At 47.1% G+C, this 23,856-nt stretch overlaps 1 protein-coding gene across 3 annotated transcripts; it reads right to left on the reverse strand.

The window, feature by feature from the left end:
* Nucleotides 1–873: 873 nt before the first annotated feature.
* On the reverse strand, nt 874–13,506 carry GREM1 (gremlin 1, DAN family BMP antagonist). 3 transcript variants are annotated; one of them, XM_026480075.4, is made up of 2 exons: nt 13,317–13,506; nt 874–4,860 (listed from the first exon to the last, which is right to left on the reverse strand). In XM_026480075.4, exon 2 carries the CDS (start codon nt 4,857–4,859, stop codon nt 4,305–4,307), a length of 555 nt encoding a protein of 184 aa, XP_026335860.1. In that variant the 5' UTR covers nt 4,860; nt 13,317–13,506; the 3' UTR covers nt 874–4,304. The 3 variants fall into 3 exon arrangements, with proteins under 3 accessions (XP_026335860.1, XP_057162209.1, XP_057162210.1); XM_057306226.1 differs by lacking the exon at nt 13,317–13,506 and adding an exon at nt 13,101–13,248; XM_057306227.1 differs by lacking the exon at nt 13,317–13,506 and adding an exon at nt 12,730–12,750.
* Nucleotides 13,507–23,856: the final 10,350 nt, after the last annotated feature.

The following is a 23,856-nucleotide window of genomic DNA, read 5'->3' on the forward strand; positions in this document are numbered from 1 at the left end:
AATGCTTTACAGCTAGGGTTCTTGATGATGCCAACTACAGCCTCAAGGTAATCGTAGTCATTAAATGTGAATAATCAAGAGTTGGACCTATTTTTAGAGTGCTGTGTTCTGTCCTTAAAGGAATGTCTGATACAAGTGGAGAATATCACAATTTTGCCAAGTGGTTAAGGGCACAGGTGTTGCAGTGAAACCTCCTAGCAGTGATAATAATGGTATACATACAATCTATGAAGATCGTAGGGAATTTAGCAAAGTCTGTCCTAAGCACTCCATACGTAGTTGCTGGAATTTTCATCACCATTGTCAGAGCACCAATGCCTAGTAGAAATCCCATATTGTATGTCCAAATAGGAAGGGACCTCCGAAATCTGCCAGTTCAATTGAAAACCCAGGACAGTAACTCACTTGACCTCACATCCCTATTAAATGAGGTCAGCATGTGTTTTCATACCTCTAAGCACAGGGAGTTCATCTCAAAGGCAGTTCATTGTGTCAATGAATCCCTCTCATTATTATCTTCCTTCTAGTGAGCCCAAGTCTTTCTTCCGTTTTTCCCTTGAACACTTCCAAACTGAGCTATTGTCATTTCTGCATAACTCTTCCATTACTGAAGGGTTCGCAAAACTCTTTCCGGCTTTTCTTTCTAGCTCTGGGGAAGAGGCTGGTGCTTTCCGTCGCACACCAACTTCCCCTCATCTCTAACTGCCACGGCCTGAGGTGTCCTGCTAAAACCTTAAAGTCCTAGTTGGAAGAAATAAGTTCCCTCTGAGATACAAGACATCTATTCATCTCTTTTCTACCTCCCTTCCCATGACAGGTGAATCCCTGTTCTGTGAACACTACCAGTTGAACACACACATGCACACACACAGACACAGAGGAGAGTTTCTATTTATTGGTTGCTCTTTGGGAAAGGTAATATAGAACATAATTGGGATTAAAATCAAATTCTAGTTACAGGTTCATAAAACTTTGCTTTAAACCAAATTAACTTTTATGAGACTATTAAATCGCCTCTCATCCTCATACATAACAAAGTAATTCAATCACAGTCTATATAATCCTTTGTTGTTTTTCAATGATTAAAGCACACATAATACATAATGCAGTTGATATTAAATATCTTGAGAATGACGAATCAATAGAACTCCTTCCACTCTGAAGCCTTAACTGGTCATTTAGACACGTTCTGGACATACACTTTTCATTTTAGATTTTCTCCTTAAAAGGACTTGTGAACTATTCATTATTATCTGCTATTTGTATACACATGTCATTAAGTCTTCCAAAATAACATGAAAAATCTTTCTTCATATTGCTTCAGAAATGTTAACCTTTAAGGAACATTCGATTAAAAAAAAAGCAAAAGCTCACGTCCTGACTCTGTAACAGACGTTCAGATGTGTCAAGATTTTATTGTTTCCCTCTGACCTGACAAAAGCCTCCAACATACAACGTGCCACTCTCTTCCTTGCTCAACTCAGAGGAAGTCCAATAAAGGAGAAAAAGCAAATGCTCGAAACCACAGTGACCAAAGGATTTGAATTAATAATTACATTAAATAACCATAACTTTTTGTTTAACTATTCACATTCCACACAGTGGAAATTACCTTTTCCTCCAGATTTTTCACTTACATTGTTTAACTTTGAAGAACTACAATAACAAAAACCAACTTACAGCCTCACAGGATGTGTGTTTTTCTCTTTTAATGCCAAGCACAAAGTGTACGTCATAAAATTCCTATTTGGTGTTTGGCGTTATTTTAATAGGAAAGATTGAGATCACAAATATCTCACCACAAAAAAATTCTACCATAGTAATGAAAAACCATACCGCTTCACCGGTGACTCCAATACAATATGGAATAGATACAGCACTTTCGATAAATGTTGGGAGACACACCCTACTTTGCTGGTCTCAATATAGGCACAGTAAGAAAAGCAGACATTCCCTCTCCGGCTAGCGCTGGTTTTTTTCAGGGTACTTATGCTGCTGATGATCTCAGTGAAGTTAATTTTGAGGCAATTCTCTTTACTTAAGCCAAATCCGACTTACATGCAAGACTGTGGTACAAGCTACTGAAAGAAGATGCCTGCTGCCAACGTAATTCATCTCTCTTTAACAAAACTGCATGCTTGTGGCAGAGCTAAAACAACAAGAGAAGTTCAGTGTCTGCTGGGTCCGAGTGTCGTGTTTCCTCTCTGTGCGGTTTCACATGCTCAGCTCCTTCCCCTTTCTTCCCCTCTCCCCCACCCTCAGAATTCCGGCTTAGGATCTGTGTCTTCCTTAAATCCATCCTGAGCTTCACTTTGGAGGGGTGTGCATGACAGAAAGGGTTAGGGCAGGGCCATAAAGTGCACACGAAATACACGGAACGTGTGTTCGGACAAATTTGCCTCGTGTGGAATCATCATCAGTAGTGAGTTCAGAAGTTTCCAAACTCGACCCAAGATTTTGGGTGTTGAAGATCACTTCTGCCTCCAAGTACGGTTCCGGCTTAGCTGTTAGATGGGAGAGCGCTGCACCAAAAAATAAAATAAAATAAAATAAAATAAAAGCAGCCTCTTTAGTGCAATGCTGGCGCCTGGATGGGTAACTAAGATGCTAGTCAATGGTGCTTGTTTCCCATATCACATGTGACTTGGCTAGCGAGGATGAGAAGGCACAAGGCAAAAAAAGAAAAAAAAAAGTGTCTTGGGGGGTGGGGATGGGCTTACATAGAAAACCTCAGGCTTGAAGAGAACGGGTGAGCCAAATCCAAAAAGCAGTAAGGTCCACCGCCCTGCAATTTGTCCCTTAGATAAATCCTAAGCAGGGATGGGGAGGAGCCCCAGTTTAATCAGAGGAGGGGTCTACCAGTAGAGAGACAGCTAATGCACCCAAAGGCTCTGACTTCCCCCCCCCCCCAAATACTCTGATTTCTTGACTGGGATTTCCCATTAGACCCTGAGAAAGCAAAGGAAGAAGGGGAGGGCATCCCTTATACCTCCTCCCAGGCCTTAAACTACTCCTTAGCCAGAGGCAGTCTCCTTTACTTCTTTATTCTCCTCTGCTCCAGCTCAATCTCCCACCCACTGAAACAAGAAGACCCGCAGTGTATTTCTAGCTCAAAGGAGCACGCCCTCAGTTCTCCCGTCTTAGCCTGGTCCTTCACTGCCGGGTACACTCAGCGGAGGCCGGCTCTTTATAATACGGGGTTGTGGCTCTCAGAAGCATTACACAGAAATAACGAACTGGGAAAGAGGGGATTACAACCAAGCAAAAGGAAAGATCCGAGGACCTTCTGCTTTTGAGGTGTTTGTTTTCTTCCCATCCCAGCATCCGGACTACATCTATTTTCTGCCTGAGGGGCGAAGTGGGGGGTAGGGGTCATCTTGGTCTTGCTCACTCACTTGGTTCTGAAAAGAGGAGTGGTCAATATTTATGTTTTAAGTTTGGTGTTGGGTTGGGTTACAGCCAATTTCAACAGATCACAGTGACAGCCAAAGTTAGCGCTTTTTTGGCAATTTCGTTTCTCCTCTGTTCACTTGGTTTCCATTCAATACCAGGGGAAACTTGCTGAAGCATGGGTCGCACTATGTCTCGGGGTTGGCCTTTCAAGACTGCACGTCTCCCTGCGGAACTCGTGCTATGCCCAACTGGCCTCCCACTCCGTGCCTCCCTTCTCTCCCTCCTGTGTCCTTCTTGCCCTTGGCGCACACCAGCCTCCCCGAGTCGGAAGACCCTTCCCCAAATGAGAAACAGTGACGTCTATGGTCAAGTGAGGTAATTTAGAGTTCCCGGCAGAGAGGGAATTAGACTGAAACAGTCACTGAGATCGTAAGAAGGGATGGATGTGGAAGGGAGGAGACGCGGGGGAAGAAGCAAGCACAGGTGGAAATACCTTTCCCAAGTATAACGCAGCACAAAAACAGGTCTCCTGCCCTCAGAGGAGCCTCTTGCATTAACATTCATTCAGAAGGGAGATTCTGGTCCCCGGGAGGGCACGTGGAATACACCGGCAGCACCTGACCGCAGCCCTGCCCCTTTTCACGTGCCTCCCCCGGGGGTGGGCTTTCTGTGCCAGCCCCATGGAAGCGGATACGTTTGCATAATAGGGAGTGCCCTCCTCTGGCGTCTGCAAACCCCCAGACACGCACGCACACTCATGCATACAAACTACGCGCTAGCGGCTCCTGTTGGAAGGCAGCTGGTGGTTCTTCTTGCCTGTAGGTTGAAGCCAAGTAAGAATCAGGTCGTTTTAGGTCTGGCTCTGGGCCCGCCTGGGGCTGCATCCCTAGGCCAGGCTGGCTGTGCCCAGCTTAATCCAAATCGATGGATATGCATCGACACTGCTTGACTCGCGTGACCCTCTTCTTCTTGGTGGGCGGCTGCAGTTCGGGGCAGTTGAGGGTGACCATCATGGTGGTGAACTTCTTGGGCTTGCAGAAGGAGCAGGACTGAAAGGAGCCTTCCTCCTTCCGGATGTGCCTGGGGATGTAGAAGGAGTTGCACTGGCCGTAGCAGAAGCGGTTGATGATGGTGCGGCTGTTGCAGCCCTCCTCGTGGATGGTCTGCTTCAGCGGCTGGGTTTTGCACCAGTCTCGCTTCAGGTATTTGCGCTCGGTCACATGCAGGGCCTCCTGGCTGGACTCCAGCACCTCCTCCCCGGGCATGGCCGTGCCACGCCCCTGGCCACGCCCCCGGTTCCTGGAGCCCGGCTGCTGGGGAGACTGAGTCTGCTCGGAGTCATTGTGCTGGGCCTTGTCTGGTGGGGGGATGGCACCTTGGGACCCCTTCTTTTTCCCTTCGGCGGTGGGCAGCAGGGTCCCCAAGAGGAGAAGCAGGGCTCCCACAGTGTAGGCGGTGCGGCTCATGCTAACGGAGGGAAGCACAGAGAGGGGAGACACAAAAGTTGGACAAGTCAATTCGAAAATTAATAGCAGCTAACATTTTATCAGGCACTTGTTACACACTCTATGTAAGATATTTCATTTCCTTCTCACAATATCTCTATGAATCAGGTATAATTATTCTCATCCCCCACCGAGCCGTCAAGTCACCAAGCAGCTGGCCCAGGGTCCCGGGTGAATAAGCCAAGATTTGAGCTCAGCCACCGCCTATCTCTTCGTGGCATGTCATCCCACCGGAATTCCTTCCTGGCTGCTGACACCAATCACATGGGACGTTGTCTTACGGTTACCGAATTGTATTCGTTCTTGTATTAGGCCAAATTACCTTTGCACCTCTCTGGAGAAACCCAATTTTCTATTTTGTTTTACAGAAGGCACATCAGCCTCACCACCCAGGCGTCATCTGCCCGGAAAGGCTCCCAGTCTTTTTCTCTCCGAGCAGCCTGACTGCTGCCTGAGTCCTGCCTCGCTCCGTCCATCGGGCAGATGCTTAGATGTCGGCTGACCGCAGGCGTTGCCAGGAGAGCCCTGGAGGAGAGGGGTGAGCCGCTGATGGAGGGAGAGCACTCAGCAGGTGCACACACTGGAGGAAAGTCCAGACTGAGTTTTCACTCCAAGACTTGGGGCAGCAACTTGCTATCTGACCATGAGAAAATCACTTTGCTTCTCAAGAAATGACTTCATGTAAGCAACGTACAGAGACCTCATCTCCCCAGATGGGTTGTTCAGAACAAATTGGAGGTACAAACAAGAGCAGTTTGAGAACTAACCAAATCTATGGCAGGGTCACACACAGAATGAATTACCTTTCCAGAAAGATCACATTAACTCCTAACACTCCTGGACCTCTCACCTGTTCTCATTTTTAAATGGGCATAGCTATTTATTATATCATTCATGATATCATGATAGACATTTTTCTACTTTTAAATGGTGAAATATGTCTTTCACGTGTGTGTGTAAAATCTAGGAGGTAGAAAACGGCACAGGAAGACAGGTATGTGCAAATATTTACATTAATAAATGCCATAGACATGTAGGATAAATTAATTATCGTGAATTACTGTGGACGGGCCTGGAGTTAGACATGGGGCAGACAGGGCAATGAACAATGGCAAAAAAATTAGATAAGTGGGGGAGGCAGAGGGAAAACTGACAAAACAAACAAACAGGAAAGCAAAGATGGAGAGAGAGGAAAAAATGGAGTGAGGAATGTAAATCAGAGGAAGGAGGGCTCCTCTAGAGGCAGAATGTTAAGGGAAGGTAGAGGGGACAGAGGAGGAAGAGGAGAAGCGGAGCCTATTTTTTAAGACTGCAAGCACCACGCTATGGAGATTCTCCTGACAAAGTGCCTCTAAAATCTCCAGGAGCGGACGATCGCCTGGGGGTATTGTTAAAATGCAGATTCTAGGGGCGCCTGGGTGGCACAGCGGTTAAGCGTCTGCCTTCGGCTCAGGGCGTGATCCCGGCGTTATGGGATCGAGCCCCACATCAGGCTCTTCTGCTATGAGCCTGCTTCTTTCTCTCCCACTCCCCCTGCTTGTGTTCTCTCTCTCGCTGGCTGTCTCTATCTCTGTCGAATAAATAAATAAAAAAAAATCTTTAAAAAAAAAAAAAAAATGCAGATTCTAATTCCGTGGGTAGGTCTGCCTTTCTAACAAGCTTTGAGTAGCAAGGCCTGTAGTACTTGTGGCCTCGGGGAAGGGGGGGGGCCAGAAAAGAGTTATTAAAATGCGGAAGGATTTTCTTTTCGAAGAGTGCAACTGCAAATTCACAGCCTGGCTCTCAGGCCATCTTGCCAAATCTGACCTGAATCTTGAGGCTTCCCCTACCCACCCCCCCATGCCCACTGTGGTTCTGAACCTAAGGGCAGGGCTGAGAAGTACCCATTTCCCTGCTCTCTTTTGTACACCAGCATTATGCATAATAGTAAGTGCATTTTAATAGTAACCTTATCACATCCCCCCAAGGAACTCTACAAGTTGGCACGAGTAGATAAACCAATTACCTTTCAAAGACAAAGGCCCTGCGGAATCTACATTCTCTAAGCAACAGTCCCTGTAAATAAAGACCATGCAACCCTAAGGATAATGTCAAATTAAGATAATTAAATATTAAATTTAAAATATCCTTAAATGGCACCATTTTTCCAACATTAACCTAATACTTTGGGGCAAGTTCAAGTTTGCAACTGATAATGTGACATTTAGCGCCTGTTCTTTCGACTGCGGACTCCCTGGCTTTTATCAGTTTATGTTACAACATCCCTGTTCTTTAAACAGAGCCTTTTTTGCCTCAACAACAAAAAAATTAATTTCCTTGTTTTGTCTTTAAAAAAATCGCTCATGAGAAAAGTCCAGTTATAAAACAGTGCTGATTTTCTCCAGAGACCAGAATAACTTGAGCCGTGACAGTTCAGTCTCCTAGGCAAATATATTGTGAATTTGAGAAGCTTTTACAAGTTTCTGCTATTCATTCAATTGGGGGCCAGGATCTAAACTAAAATTCAGTGTCTGCCCATTTCAAAGAGGAGCACATGAGACAGCCCTGGGCCTACACCCACAGTCTTCCCTCATCCCTACCAAAAATGGCCCCAAGGACAATTCAGCCCTCCCAGAGCAAGACCCTCAGAGCCCAACATCACAGAGGCCAATCTGAAACTGACTGGGAATGTACATTGTCTGCATATGACAGTTCACGTCATAAAGCCATCCCCTCCCACAAACATCTGTCCAAAAAATGCAATTTCCTTTCTCCAGACCAACATAGGGCTCCTTTTATGCTCAACTTTTCCTTCCTGGCATTTTCACATCTGTCCTTAAATAAATACCTAGTCCGAGAGTCACGAGGACTTATTCGTCATCCTATCCTCTGCGCCTGGCGAGAGTAGGCGCTCTTCCCTTACGTGAATGCTTGTTACGGACCACGTGGATTTTAAGTCTCCCTCCACCGTGCGCCAATGAGCAGCCGAGCCTAGCACAATCTTCTTGATTTCTCTCTTAACAGTATAGCAAACTCCTTCTAGCCTACAAGTACCTTAATACTTGTCTTTCTTTTTCTAGGAACACTTCAGATAGCCACTACTTTTTACCTGGTCCCAGGGAGAATGCTGTGGGTTTCATTTTCTAATTGAAGCCATTGTATTCCCTATGGCAGAAACCAACAATAAAGCAAGCAGTAAATTCAAAATTAGTCAACTGTGGTTTTCAGTTTTAATTTGGACAGACTTCCTGTTCCTATGGGAGCGTGCAAACCCCATAAGCCAAAGGGGTCTAGAATGACAGGCCGTTTTCTTGTTTTTTGGTTTTTCAAGAAAAGTAAATTTTTCTCAAAATAGGATTTATTAGGTGTGGAAAATGTTATAAAATGGTTTTTCATTTTTTAAAAAAGCCTACTTTTTAAAATCGTCAGTGCTTATTGTGAGGCTTTTGACTCTTTAAAACTTATAACTAGCTATTTGGAGAAAAGTAAAAACCAACTTGAGGAATCTCAATCAACACAGACCTCAGCTTAAAGAACAGGCGTTGTCTGAAGAACTCTGCATATCCTGCAGGAGTAAGAGTTAGAAGGTTAAGAACTCTACTGAGGGCTTCAGAGGGGAGGGGGGCGGGGGAATGGGATAGACTGATGATGGGTAGTAAGGAGGGCACGTATTGCATGGTGCACTGGGTGTTAGACGCAAGTAGTGAATCATGGAACTTTACATCAAAAACCAGGGATGTACTGTATGGTGACTAACATAATATAATAAAAAATATTATTATAATTAAAAAAAGAAAAAAGAAGGTTAAGAACTCTAATAGTACTAGAACCAGGGCTCTGTCAAGTTACTGTGGTCAATCACCCAGCCTCCCTCCCACACACACCACAGACTGGTCACAATCACTCAGTGAAGCAAAAGGGGCTGTTTTGCCCTTGAAATCCCAAGTGTATTGCCACCAAATAATCTGCACTTTGTAAATGTCACAAGATGGAGGAAATCATGATTACGTAAATTTCTTGAAGACAATTCTTTTCCATATCAACACCTCACCCTATTATCAAAAATCAATCCAAATCCTAATCAAGCCTTGGGTTCCCATGAATCATCCCTCTGCCCAACCGTGAGCTGCAAACATTTTTAGTAATTTGCATTCATGAAATGACCCACTCACATCATTAAAGTTGAGCTGCGTTTTGTGGGTTCAGAATGCATCGTGGCACCCACAGAGACCCTCCCTTTATACTCATTGCAGACAACATTCTTCTTTTCAAACCCTGCCTCAACTTATGCTTAATGCATTACTGCTTCTCCAAGTAATGTGATCATATTTTCATGGTGAACTTTCTCCACAATTGCTCTCCATCAGCAAGACCCACCCACCCCTACCTTTCTTCCCTTTACTACTGTCCTCCCCTCCAATCCACTTGTCCCAGAGCACATAGATACCCTCAAAGCAGTTCTTCTCTACCTGATGCTTTCCTTCAGGTTTCCCTTAGTGATCAAGAGGAAACATCCACACGCAGAATAAGCCATATCAGCCACCTCTGTCCCGTGTAGGTCATGGTGATTTATTCTAATCTTCACAAGGCTCTAAGAACACAATCATCTAAGTCCAGGGAATCAGAAATAAAAACGCTCTGTGTGACCTGTATCCAATATTCTCATTGTCTTGGGGAAAGTTTAGGCCAGCTCCTCTTGGCACTCTTCTTGCCGTTTTTCTCATTTTAGCTACCCAACCTGCTTATAATCAGTTAAATGGAGTGCTGAGTGGGAATTACAGTGAATTGACACTGGTCAGCAAGCCAGATGTCTATGCCCAAACATCTGATCAATTCCTCCTGATGAATTAAGTTTTAGAAAGACGTTCAACAGGCATAACATCAAATTATTCTCCCAGTAGAAGAAAATAATTAAAGTGACAACAAATGCTCTAAATGCAGGCCAGAGTTTAGAATAATCTTTTCCTTTTTCTCAGAACTAAATATTTAAGAAAGGAAAGGTTATTTTTAACTTGATCTTGAATTTTTGAAAAGATACCTTTTAGAAGTTAAGTAGAGAATGTCATAAGAATACACGGGGTCGATTTTTTTTTTTCCCCAGACAAGTCAAACCAAGAAGATAAGAAGAATTACTTGCTGGCAAAATAGTAGAGGATAAACTCTCATCCTGTGGGCGTTGCAAGGGCCCAACTACAACCTCCCTATTCAGAAGACCCTTCAAGCTGTCAGGCTGGCTGCGCACATCGCACAGGACAGAAAGGAGACCACCAGGTAGTTAAGTATCTCAGGAGCTCTATGCTCCCTGGAAGCTTTTTTGCTGAATAATTGTACACAATTTTTGAGGTCAACAGGAAACACGTTAGAATGCAATAAATAGTCACTGAGCAGCCCTGTTGAGAGCCAATCTGTAGGTTCTGTATTGTAACGCAAGATGTGTGCTGGTCCCTGTGTGCGTGGAATTTGGGATTTAATTTCAGAACCACCTTGTCATGTACCTGTTGCCATAAAATGTCACTGCCTCTTCCGAAACCACCACTAATAGTAAGAGCTTTCTACGGTTTTGAACCCTTAGCATGCATGGCATTGTGCATACATCAGACTGTGTTTTATAATTTCTTTTTCACGGTAGAACACGAGGTAGATAATATTGGCTTCCTTTTACCAATCGGGGAATCCAGAGTCAGAAAAGTTAGCAATCTGCCCAGGGTCAAACAGCCCCTCAGCTGGACAGTCAGGGTTGGAGACCCGTTCTACCTAGCTCCCAAACTCGTCTTTAACCACTGTTCTATGCACACCCGGCACAGTGCTTAACAAGGGACACGTGGACCTGTTTCTAATGCAATACAGTATGAACAATATTGTAAGTCAAATAATTATCTAGTTTGTATCTTCATGTTCACATGTGAAGAAAAAAACTTCTGTTGTCCCAGGAATTACTGTTGTACTTTGCATTTCTAAGAGCATATGTTAAAACTAAAGAAAATTCCTTGCAGATGTAAGGCACGGGCTGGTAACACTTGCTTGATCTGTGCCTTTCAGCTGGATGCTACAGTTACCTCCCCTACCCGCCCCCCACTTTTCTTTACATAAAAGGGTTAGGTTTTCCCATCAGTCCTCAACTCTCTATTCTAGAACAAGCTCCCCGGCTTCACTGTTGACAAGCATTTCTTCGGAAAGGGGTCTGTGGCATAAAATGTCTTGGCCGTGTATCACTAGTGCTACTTAAACATTAAGACCGAAGGCTTCAGTTTAGAAGACAAGGCAGGCAGCTCTGATTCAGAGATGTGAGGACCCAAGAGATCTCTTCTCTCTGTAATCATTCACATAAAGATTGTGTCAGCCAGCTAGGATTTCCTATAGATCGTGGGTTACCAAAACATTTCACTCAAAATGGACTTTTAAGAAAATATGAAACCTGTAAAATTACAAAGTTTACAGAAGACTTTAATTCTTACAATAACCTAAGAGTTAAACATACACACACAGCAACTAGGGTTCTAAAGAACCCTTCAATAATAAGTTAATACTTCAATTGTAGAGTGCAATTTATCCAGTGATAGCAATCAAATCACCTACTGTTGTAGACCTGTGTGGGCCAGGGAGGAGATGAGACTAGTTTTCTTAAGATCTTTCCCTTGTTGCTTTGAAATGCCCATCTCTTCAAGTCCCCCTGGCACCCCTTCCAAAAAGGAAAGAAAGAAGAAAGAAAAGAAAAAAGAAAAAGAAAGGAAGGAAGGAAGAAAAGAAAGGAAAGGAAAAGAAAAGTCAAGAAAAGAAAAGGAAAGAAAAGAAAGGGGTGGGGGCTGGAAAGCCCTGGGGTGAAAGAAGACTCCTCACCCTGGGCTGGGGGTTATCTTAACCTCCTCTCTGCTATTTAGTTGTGTGTACAGTCAAAGGAAGCCACCACTCTGGGGTCCCTGGAACAGCTTAAATCCCCGTGACCCACTTAACACAATAGATTGTTTTAATCAACTCGTGTCCTGGCACCATCTCGAAGGGGAACATAAACAGACGCGCACACCGCTCGGATCTGCTTTTTCCAGCGGGAGATCCAATTACCTACCAGTGGTCGCCTCTCTGCCCTTGTGTCATTAAGGAGAGATTTTAACCCCTAACGTCGAGGCCGTATTTCTGCGTAGAAGTGCTGGGATTCAAAGTCGTCAGAGGAGGGGAAGGCGGCAGCCGGATTCAACCCGGGGACCCATTCAGGCCAGCTCCGGACGCGCGGGAAAGGCTTCACGGCGGAGGCCCGGTCACCTCCCGTCGTCCCCCGCCTCGGCCCGGGACTGTCGCCAGAGCCCGCTGCGGGGGAAACACCCGGCTGGGGCGCCCTCGAGGCGGAGCTGGGATCCGAAGGCAATGCCAAGCCGGAGCGGTGGCGCGTCCGTTCTTCCCAAGCCTGAAGTCCACAAATCGCTCGGACCGGCAAGGTGACAGCCCCGGGCCTGGCGAGGGGGTCGGCGAGACGGAGAGAGAGAACGGGGGACGACCGGGGCATCCAAGCCGCCAGTCCCGCGTCGTCCGTCGCTAGCGAGACCCAGCGAGGCGAGGCGGGGGCCTCTAGGACACAAATGAAGGGGTACCGGGGAAGCCGGACCGGCGGCTTGTTGCTCCCTGGCCCCTGGACGTCGGCGCTTCAGCCGAGGCGCGCGTGGGGCGGGAGCAGCCCAGACGAGGGCACCGTGCGCTGCCAGCCAGTGGCTGTGTGCAGTGTGTGTGCTCTGAGCCCCGCGGGATCGCCGGACTCCGCGTCCCCGACCGCTCACAGCCCTTCAGCTGATCGTTACCGACGCTCGGGCTTCCAGCGCGGCCGAGCTCCGCGGCTCTGTTCCCGCCCGAGTCTCCATCTCACCTTGAGGACGGGCCAGTGGACCGCGGCTGAGTCTCCGGATCCTCCAGCCCGCCGCAGGATCACTCCTGGGACTCCGACGGGAGCCCCAGACGCCCCGAGCCCCAGCGCCCCGCTTCAGACACTCGGCGCCCTCCCAGGGCGGCTTGCCCCGGGGTCCCGGCAGCTCCCCGCCGCTCCCGCTCGCTACCCCTCGGCTCCCGCGCTGCGCCCACCAGGACTCCGCGCCTCTGAGGTGCGGGCGCGGCTGGCAGGCGCACCAGGAGCGCGTTGGCTGGGCTCGCGGAGGTGGAAATGGGGTGCGGGGCCGTAGCGCTCGCTCTTGACATCCTCCTTCCCAGGCTTTCCCTGCGGACCGCGCAAGGTGAGGTTACCTTGGCCGGAAGGACCCTGGATTTTTCTGCATAATTCACCCAAGGGAATCGGGGCCTCCGTCCGCGCGCCTGGAGGGCTACCGCGCGTCTGCACTGAGCGGGACGCGCGAGTCTGTTGCAGGGGACCCCTGCGCGCGCGCTCTCTCTCTCTCTCTCTCTCTCTCTCTCTCTCTCTCGCATTCTCTCACTCACTCTGACGGGAGCCTCTGCACTCACCTGTCAGTGCGGCGAGTCCTCGGGGCCTGCGCTCTCGACGCGGGGCGCGGTGTGCGACCGCGGCCCGAGCCGCCCCGGCTTGGCACGGGCTCAGCCGGACAGATAGTACGGCTCTCGCTGCACACTGGGTCGCCCGGTCCGCGGAGGGCGCACCGAGTGCGGGGCGTCGCGCCGTCTCCCGTTTAAATGCCGGCAGCCGAGCCGGACGCCCGGGGCCGCGCCTCTCCATTGGCCAGGCGCCGCCGCCGCCGCCGGACCCGCTATCCGCCCCCTTTCCCGGTACTGCCCCCGCCCCCGCGCCCCTCCTGCCTCCCCGCGGGGTCCCCTCTCCGCCTGCCTCGCCTCTTTGTCTGCTCCCCCCGCCCCGGCCGGCTGGGAGAGGTCACCCCAGGGAACCGCGCCTGGAATGCACAGCAAATCACATTTTCCGCTCCCGTTGGAGGGGGAAGCGCGGGAGGAAATCCCCCCGGCTCCCGGCCCCTCGTTCCTCCTCCGCCCCAGGCCTGGGCTTTTCCTCTCACCAGCCCCGCTTCGCCTGCGCTGGCCCCGCAACGCGCTCGGTCGCGGAGGCGGCCCTGGAAAGAGCAAGATCTCCGTGGGATCTCGACAGACCAGGCGCTTCTTGCCCCGTGGCGGGAGCGGGACTGCAGGATGCGCTGGTTGAGCGGGCGCCGCGGCTCCGGCGCGGCTCGGCCCGAGGCCCCCAACTTCGAGGGCGCTGACCCCCGCGCCCCCGTTAACCCCGGCGGGCTCGCCGGCCGCCAGCAGGAGCCTGTCTCCAGCGCGACACCCTCCGCTCCGCGCCCGCCGCCGTGGCTTTCAGCTCAGACGCGGACGGCCTCGGCCGAGACTGTCCACAGGGAGCGGCGCAGGGGAGCATCAACCGGGAAGGACCCTCACAAGTCAGGGTTTCCATTTCCAAGCCTTCTTTAAACGGGAGAGAACAATAGCTATGAGAGAAGAGGCTTTCTGTAGCATGTTCAAGATGAATAAATCAGGAAAATAAAACGACAGGCGAGGAAATAACTTCCCAGAAATAAAAGACAAAACCCCCGTAGGTGAAAAGCCGGCGTCACATTGTGTATTTATTACTGAGAACCCAATGGATAGGGGCAAACATACTAAGCGCATAAATATTTTTCGAAAGATGAGCGAACACTTTCATTTGTTCTCTTAGCTTGAAAATTGGTTCTTCAGAGAAGCCGTAAATTCTGTGTGTCGAAGTTACAGCCCGTGCAAAAATCAACCCGGCTGCAAGGTCTGCAGACCGGCTCCACCAGCCAGGGCAGATGATGGCTTCAGAAGAAAAAAAAGGAAAAGGGTACAGAAGGAAATTGGAAGGTGGCCGTACTCACTCAAGCAAAATAAACCCAACAAGGAAACCCAACAAAAGGTACTTAGGAAACAGTCCTGATTTAAGCGCTTGGCTAGGAAAACAAAACAAAACCCCCAGAAGAGCCCTTTTTTTCTCTTCAGGCAGTCATTGTGGGGAGGAGGCTAGAAACACTGAACACCTACTAGATACTTGGAAATCAGTTTTTCAAAATAAATGAAACAAGGAGGAAGTCTGCATTAAACCAGTACGAGAGAATCCTCATCACCGGAATGTTTTGTTTGTGCAATCTGCAGTTGCTCCCCGTGAACTCCGTGCTCCACTTTATATTTAGTTTCCAATAATGTTTTGTTAAATCATCCCGTGTAGTTTGTAGTTGCTTGCAGAAGGCGAGCGGTCAACAGGGCTTAAAGGTTGAGGCTGCTGGAGTGGGCCGTAGGAGGTTAGGGGTGGTCAGAATACACAAAATGCTTAGACAGCTGAGTCCCGCCAAAGCCCCACCAATCTGTAGAAGCCAGTTGTTCTCTCAGGGGTCAACTATGCCCCCAAAGAAAAAGGAGCATATTTTACAAATGCATTAATCCTTCTAATTTAAAATCAATGTTTCAGTCACCATTTTTTTTTTCAAAACTCATGCAAACGGCCCCAAATAAAAATACAAAGACAGTGCTTACCTGCTGAATTGGAAGTCATTGTTGTGGTGCCCTGAGACTGTTTGATACATCTCAACCCATCTCCCTGACTCTTTTATCTCTGTTTAGTAAATGCTGCTGATATCACTAGGACCCCTCGTAGGGAGGCTTCTCAGACCACAGTCTCTACAATAGAAACACTCTCATCCCCATCCCACCACCCCACAGCTCTACCCCACTTCACTGAGTCCTGCCTCTGTAGTCGTACTCATCTCTCCCTGCCACTACAACGGGGGCTTCATGACGGCGGGACTTTGGCTATAGTGTCACTCAGATTACACCAAACTCATAGAAAACAAAGTGTCTAAGCAGACTTCGGATTCAACAAATAGTTGTGACCTGGGAATGTTCAGCACATGCCCACTAACTAGGATTAGCCCCTGAGCCTAACGCTGAGGCTGTAACCATCGTGAGTATGGTAAACATGGGCCCGCACCTCACAGAGTTTATAGTCGAGCATATTTGTAAATATTTATATAAATATCCAAGCTTTTGGCCTCATATTTGTGTTTCCACAGCTCTCAACCAGTCATTGCAAACCATTATCCAATCAGGGGGAAGGCATAAGAGTAAAAACTCTTCAGGCCTCTTTAACCATAATTACATAATTGAAACCTGCTCTTAGTAAGAGGGGGAAGAAGTAGAAGGACTCCATGCATGTAGTCAAAGTTAAAATTTTCAATCTGAGATGCCTAAACAGTGATCCCTAAGTGACAAATGTCGCTTACAGAAATTACTTGCAAACTACTTTGGGGCTGTTTTGAGACGTGTGGGCCCTACTCAGCTACTGGTTTATTAAAGGGGACCGTCTGTACCGTGTGTTTGTCTCCGTCTAACTCCCAAAATGCTAAGAGGAGGTTACTCTTCACATCTGGGGAAGAACCTTGAAGGTCTTCGTAGGGAAGTTTTTGCTCAACTCTGCAAAAGCTGTTCACCTAATTACAGAGACTACGTATGACATCTTGCATCGGATTCAAGAAGAAGAAAAGCCCTCCACCCATTTGGAACTGACCTTGTAAGCTCTTTCTAAAGAAAAAAAAAATGTGATGATGAACTTGACAGTGGTTAAAGAAAAAGATATTCACGGGATGCCTGGGTGGCTTGGTTGGTTAAACGTCTGCCTTCAGCTCAGGTCATGATCCCAGGGTCCTGGGATCAAGCCCCGTGTTGGGCTCCTTGCTCAGCAGGGAGTCTGCTTCTCTCTCTCCCTCTGCCCCTCCCCTTGCTTGTGCTCTCTCTCTCTCTCTCTGTCAAATAAATAAATAAAATCTTTAAAAAAATAAGAAAGAAAATAAAGAGAAAGATATTTGCAACAAATAACAGCTAAATGATTCATATCCAGGATGGATTTCTCTTATATGTTAATAAGAAAAAAACTCCCCAAACCACCCAATAGGAGTTGGCAAAGCACATGACCGGGGCCCTTCACAAAGGAAGAAACCTGAATGGCCAATAAACGTGAAAAGGCACTCGATGATACTACCAAATGGGGAAAATGCAAACTGGAGTAAGAAGATGCCCTTGCTTAGCTCGCAGATTGACCGAGACTTAAGTCTGCCACTATCCAGTGTTGAAAAGGGTATGGAGAGCGGGCACGTGAGTGCCGTGGCAGTGAGAGTGTATTGGTAGGACCACTTCAGAGACTAATTTGTGAACATGTGATAAAATTCAGCAGGCCCCTAGTGCGCCACTCAGCCGTTCTACTTGTAGGTAAGCACCTTCCAAGATCGTGAGCACATGTGTGAGGCCAAGAACTGCGTGAGGGCGTCCACGGCAGTATCATTTGTAACTGTGTCAGCTCAGGGTCGACTCCTGGCTATGCACCTTGCTCTCTGCACATGAGCAGTAGAACATTGACCGGTTTCCTGTAATGAACCATGCGTGTACATGTGAAAAGTCTGAACGATGGGGCCAGATACAAGCACATGAACGAATAAATCGGGCAGAGCATTTTAATACAATTGGGACCTAATTCCACACAAGTATTTATTGTGTGCACCACGTGGGCAGTGCAGCATGAAGAAGACAAGCACAGAAAAGCCTGGACGTGGTCCTTCATAGTCAACATGTAGGAAAAGCACTGAATTTGGAAGCAAAACAAAATCAATAAATTTCTGACTCCTCCTCATAGAAAATGAGTGCCCCTGGGTTAGATATTTAAACCCTCTGAGCCTAACTCAATCATCTGTTTTACAGGAATGCTAATAACACCTACCTGTGAGTAGATGATGGAATTAAGTACAATAAGCTCCGTGAAAATGCCAGACACGAAACAGACGCTTAATAAACAGGAGTGGCTGCATGGATACGAGAGTGTAGTTGGGAGCTAAAACGAAGACAATGAAAATGTAATATCTGTCAGCACGGGTCATGCCTTAGGTATCTTTGCACTCACGGTGCATAATGCGTTGGATAGCACCTAATAGGTAGTTGATAAAGTTACTGCATGAGTACATGCGGAGGGGACAGGAAGGAAGTGACATGGAAGGAGGGAGGGAGACGCTGGAGGAATGTAGGAAGGAAGGAAAGGAAAGGAGGCAGGGAGGGAGGAAGGAAGACAAGAGAGGAAAGGGAGGGGTGGGGAGGGGAGGGGAGAAGGGAGGTGGGGAGGGAAGGGAAGGAGTGATACCCTTCCAGTAAATAGCACAGCAACTTCCATTTTTGGTAAGACCAGCAAATGGTGCAAATACCCCAGAGAGGGGCACGGGCTGAACAGCAAACCCCTGTGGCTCTCTTTTGCCTGCGTCATAAGAATCACTTAACCGAAAGCTAGAGCTCTCAGAATGTGTTCACTGCAGTGGCGGAATCTGAGAAAGAATCCAGAAGATGCCTGAACGTGTAGCAAGAGAGGCTGGACTTCCCATGCCAAAGGCTGCTGGCAGAGACGTGGGAATGCAGCAAGACAGAAAGGCCGGCAGAAGTGGATTTCTCAGCAAAAATTCACATACCTGGCGCCCAAATATAACCGAACCCGCTGGAAGTGAGGCTCCCCCTTCATCTGCAGCAGGGGCTCGATCCGTCCGGAAAGTTTCTATTTGTTTTGAGCTGTTCGATGCCATTTCACTCTTAGGAAAAAAGTAGATGGAACTGTAATCGGTTATTGATTCTCTGCTTTTCTTTAGCGCTTGAACAGCTGTGGGTCTTCATCTTCTAAATCTTTTGAGGTACACTTTCCAAGAAAACCTCATTCTGCTTCAATCTTAAAATGCCAGTGCCTTGGAGAAGATCTGCTGGAAGTGCTTATTAAACTGAAGGTCTCTGGCCTTTACCCCACTGTCTTTGGCTGCCCTGCCCCTTCTTTCACTTTTGGCTCATTCAACTCATTTCCAGCTTTGTTCCCTTGAGATCTCTGCTATGCAGTAGGAGCCATGTTGTAAGATTTACCTTTTCACTTTTTTGTCCTTTTCTAAGGCATGGAAGCTTACGTGTCATTTTGCTCTTGCCATAACCGTGAGTTATGGCATCTTTTAAAAGATTTTATGACATTATAAATATATTATAAACTCCTTCTAGAAAACGTGGAAAATAGAGAAAATCAAAGAAAATTAAAATCTCCTATAATCCCACAACCCCTAAATAACCACTGTTTACACATACACACATACAGATTTCCTTCCAGGTGTATGAAATCCAGGTGCGTGTGTGCCTTAAAGTTAGCTTCAATTAACTACTTAATACATACTAAACACTACGCTTTACCTACATTATCTAACTTAATTCTTACACTAATCCTATGAAGGTACTGTTATTATTTGCTCTTTTTAAAGGTGAGGAAACTGAAGTCCAGGGGGTCTTGTCACTGTCTCCAGGGCACACCGCTGTATGAGGCAGAAGAGGAATTCGTGGCCAGCGGATACCTATGCTCCCTTCACTGACTTTCTACGCGGATCACGATGTGGTGAAGAGTCTACACCGTACACCGTGTTAGAACCGATATTCAAACACCATGACTACTCCACAAAAAAAGCACATGAAATGCCAAGTGATTTAAATAATGTAATAGCTGATATTGTCGAGACATTTGATTGCCTAAAATAGGGACATATATACGAAGACTACAAGTTAGGATTCTACATGACCGTATTGATAAAGAATTCCGAACATGTGGCCATCGACAACTCAGAAATAGCCTCTCTTCTTGGGTTTTTTGTACAAATGCTGCCTTACTTCCGTTATCGTTGTCATTAGTGACACTGTAAGTGTATTTTTTAGAATTAGAAGCTCATAATGAAGCTCGGTATTTTGGGGTCTGCTCAGAGCACAGAAGCATGAATCTGAAGGTGGAAAGTAAACTCAAGACCTGCTTTCAACTTCTAAAGATCAACGGGAGCCCCTACGCCAATTTGCACGGACCTCACCAAGGGTCCAAATTCTTTTAAAAATCTTGGTTCCTTCTTCGTGCCTTCCTTCCCTGTCTTAAAAGGTTGGAGCATCTGGAATATAATTTCTCATTCCTCTTTAAAAGAAAGACCAAAAAATGTAAACCATGGGCTCCTCACTGCTTACGTCAGAGCAATACATGAGTGCTTTATATAAACTAACCATCTGTCTATTAATGTTTGTAAAGAGCTTCGTAGGCATACAGCATTTGAGACACACTCTCTAGAGAAATGTGCCTTTGGAAAGAGGATCAGAGAACAAAGAGACCAATGGTAAGAGAGATTCTCTGATACTCACATCCAGAACGTGAACGGAAGTTTCCAGGATGAGCACTGAGCTGCATTTTCCCCTATGTTGAAGGCCACAGCAGCAGGAGGGAAACGTTTCCAGAGACTGGGAAGCCTTCTCTGTAACGCGTGTTTCTATACTCTGTGTTACTCACCTATGTGACAAGAAAGAGAAAAATAAAAAGGACATACTTTGGATGGGGCAAAATGGCAGTGTGTCCCCAGATGCTGGCTTCCAGGTATCTCCCAGGGGTCACGCAGGTGCAGCAGGGGTCTCTTAATGATTGCTTCCCCCATCAGTCTGAGCGGTGAGGGGATCTCAGGATGTCCCGTGGGCATGCACCTGTCTGCCCACAAGCCTACCATGTTGTAGGGAAGTGCAGGGCTGCGCACAGGGCAGGCTCTTAGAAACTGTGAAGCATGGTTCTTAGTTACAGTGACGAAGAGCCAAAGAAAAATATCTTTCTGAAAATAAATCATAACAATTCTTGCAGCAGCTACTCCGCTAAGCAGAGCAATCCATGAATGTCTGTGGACAGATTCGGATGTCTTCCCCCAGACAGATCTCTGTGGCCACATCTCAGCACCAGCAACCTCAAAAAGCCTGGCTAGCCAAGATTTCGGGACATTAGCCTGAACTCCTTGATACGTTTCCAGTCTTCCTTGAAAGGAAGAAAGGGAGGGAGAGAAGGAAGGCAGGGGAAGAGAAGGGAAGGGAAGGCATCAATCCTTTCAAATAAGAAAGACAATTTATTTCAGAAATCAGCAGCTTCTCTTAATAGGTACCTAAGCTTTAGCTCTGTGGTTCTAAGCATCTGTTTTAATAGCAGTTGGAACTGTGTGAGCCCTGGGCTCTCACCCCAGGGGAAAGAATCGAGCCACCGGGAAGAAGAATTTCAAAGTGAGAGTTTGCTTTTCATATACACATTTGATACAGATGCAAAGTTGCACAAAACTGCCAAGGATGTGAAAGGATCAGAGGCTGAGCAGTGAGTGTCTGCTCCTACCCCTGGGCTACCCTCAGGCTCACTCTCTGCAAATCCAGCCCCTGAACGAAACACACGGGGCCCTGAGCACATGCCCCCAGCTGCCCGCTTCCACACGTTTGCTCCGCCTTCGCTCCACTTAGGATTTCCTCTCTTGCTGTTGAACTCCTCCCCTCACCCCAAGACCCTGTGGCATTTTCTGTGATTCTTGTCCTATCTGTCACTGTCTTTTAGACATTTCCTCTTGAGCGGAGGTAGATTGCCGGCACCATTTCCCTCCTCATCCCCGGCTCCAGCGCAGTGCCGGGAACAGAAGATGCTGGCTCGTAGATGTGCGTTGCACTGGAAGCAAGGATTTCCCTCCAACTAAAGAAGCCTGAGTCGAATCGTGATGAAAGTGCTCCAGATCTCATGATTTCTACTTCAGGGTTCTGTCGATCGCTTCGCCTGCGGGAACTGCCTCAGTGGTACAAAGCAGGTGAGTCCATCCGTAACGTGGCTGCCAGTGGTGGCCGTTCAGGTGTTGGGGGGGGGGGTCACGCCTTCACTGCCGCCCTCCCCGGCCGGCCACCGGCATGTCTCACGGCATGTCTCGTCGGGACGCCTGCAGTTACCTCTCTACTGGTCTCTCCATCCCACTGACGCTGGCGCACAGCTGCTGGACTCCACTTCTCCAATCACATTGCAGATGTGACCTTCCCTTGCCTAAAACCCTGTCTCCCTAGCTCTCAGGAAACTTGGAAATTATTGTTTGTTAGTTGGCTTCGTTTCGTCTGGCTCCCCTACATGCCCGCAAGTTCCGTGGGGTAAGAATCATCTCTGTCTGGTGTGCTGTCCCCCTGGCCTCTAGCGGGGGGCTTGGAACATACTAGATGCTCACAGACCTTTGTTGAGGGAAGCGATAAAAATGCAGAGTCGTTGTCATTCTCCTTGGTGCTATAAGCCTTGCCCCACGTCCACCTCCCACTTTCCTGTTTCCACGCTTTGACTGGAACTCACTGGGGAAATGGACATGGCATGGCTCTGGATCCGAGCCCTCCCACGGAACCATTGTCTTTACTTTCGTTGTGGAATCAGAGAGCACAGCCCTGTGCTCTGTGCGCGCCCCACCCATCGAGGAACAGCCAGTAATCATGGCACAGACTCACTCTTGGAACTTCTACCGCAGCTCTAGGAACTTCTCTTGCAAAAACCAATCATGAGACAACATTCCAAAGACCCCAGAGATGTGAATAACTGTCATGGCCTGCCAGATGAAATGGTATCCACTCTGCTACAGAGATCACGATCAAGTTTTGTGAGAAATTAATAATGCACTATTCCCCTTGTGTTTCTGGGAGATCTTAAAGACTTGTTGTAGGCAGATATTTTGGTTTTCTCAGCCTGGTCAAATAGAGCACAAAAGACAAAGGCGATATTGAATAAAAGAAAGAACATTGTGCATGTGGCCAGGATTGATGCACATTTTGCTACTGATTTTATTGTTTGATTTTTTTTTTTTTGAAACAGGGGCACATAACTAGCCAAGTAATTATTCAAGGCATCCATAGTTTCCAACGCTTATTTTTATTTTTTAGTTTGTTTTATTTTTTTACTATTTATTGACGGAGACCTGAGTGTCTCATCATAATTCATCTTGGGGAATCTATGGTGCGGCAGAAGCATTTTATCATGGTTGTTGTGGCTTCTGAAAGCATAGTTGCAAACCACGGAGTATCCAATAGCCATCTGAGAGATGGTGGGCTGATTAGGAAAGTCTGGGGTCTTAGAAATAAATGCAGGTGACGCCAAAGCCTGTTTTTCAGATCTAGGAGGATTCTCAGAGACTCCTTGTGACCAGCGTAGTTTTGCAGACTGGTCACACAGCAGCAGTGTTCCTCTGTTCCTCAAATCCACCCCTTTCCCTCCTGGCCCCTCATCTTCACCCATTCTCATGCTATCCGGTTGCAACTGCGGCCATTGTTTTCCACCCAGACAACCATGTCACTGGAAGAACTTAAAAAATATTTGATTCTCAGAGCTTGCTCTAGACGACTGCATCAGAATTTCCTGGGCTTGGGCCCAAGAATCTGTATTTTTACAAAACCCTTGAGATGCTTCTGACAAGTAGTCAGGATTGGGAATCACTGCTGTAGTGGAAAGAATTCTATTTGCACCTAAACCCAAACACCAACTACTTAAGCAATTTTAGACAGGTCAACTCTCGGACCATCAGGAAAACAAAAGAAATGACACGTATATAATAGAGGTGTTGCCTAATGAATTGGAATTACATACGTGATCTCTTCCTATGTGTCTTGCATAGATTGAGTTAGTTAATAACCCGCTGGTGACCTAGAAGCTTCCCAGAGTCTTTTTCTGAAATCATCTTTAACTTCCTCTTCAGTGTTTAATTCCTTATGAGGCTTGGTTTCTCCCTTTGTCAGTCAGCAAGCATAAGGCCATATGTAGCTGAATCAGAAGCCCATCATGCCATGTGTTCTAAGAGCCTTCCAAGTTCACGGCTACAAGAAACGTTCAACCTTTAATGCTTATTGTTTCTTGATATCTCTTTCCAAATTGCCAGTACAGTTTCCATTTCTGGGAAATTACATAGACATGTCTGGATCCAACTCTTTTATCTTTGCATTTCCAACTGCTCTGTTTTCCTTCTTTCTTCCCATCAAATTCTCATATTTTGACAGTTTTAAGACCAGCTCTTCCTTGATCTTTTCCTTCCTATAATACATTGAATTGAAATGAGCCCATTCTCCTTGGTGCGCCTTCTCTCCAAACACAAAAGACTCTGAAGTTCAGATTCTCTTTCTGTGAGCGGGTTAACATCACAAAAAGTTCGCGGTTTCGTCCATCATAAACAAGAGT

This window comes from Ursus arctos, unplaced genomic scaffold (genome assembly GCF_023065955.2).
Source record: "Ursus arctos isolate Adak ecotype North America unplaced genomic scaffold, UrsArc2.0 scaffold_36, whole genome shotgun sequence".
Taxonomy (NCBI): Eukaryota; Metazoa; Chordata; class Mammalia; order Carnivora; family Ursidae; genus Ursus; species Ursus arctos.

Coding starts and splice junctions, on each gene's coding strand:
- GREM1 (XM_057306226.1), bottom strand. CDS start 13,132: ATGCAGAAAAATCCAGGGTCCTTCCGGCCAAG. Junction 4,861..13,100: donor CCAGGGTCCTTCCGGCCAAG/GTAACCTCACCT, acceptor TCCCTCCGTTAG/CATGAGCCGCACCGCCTACA.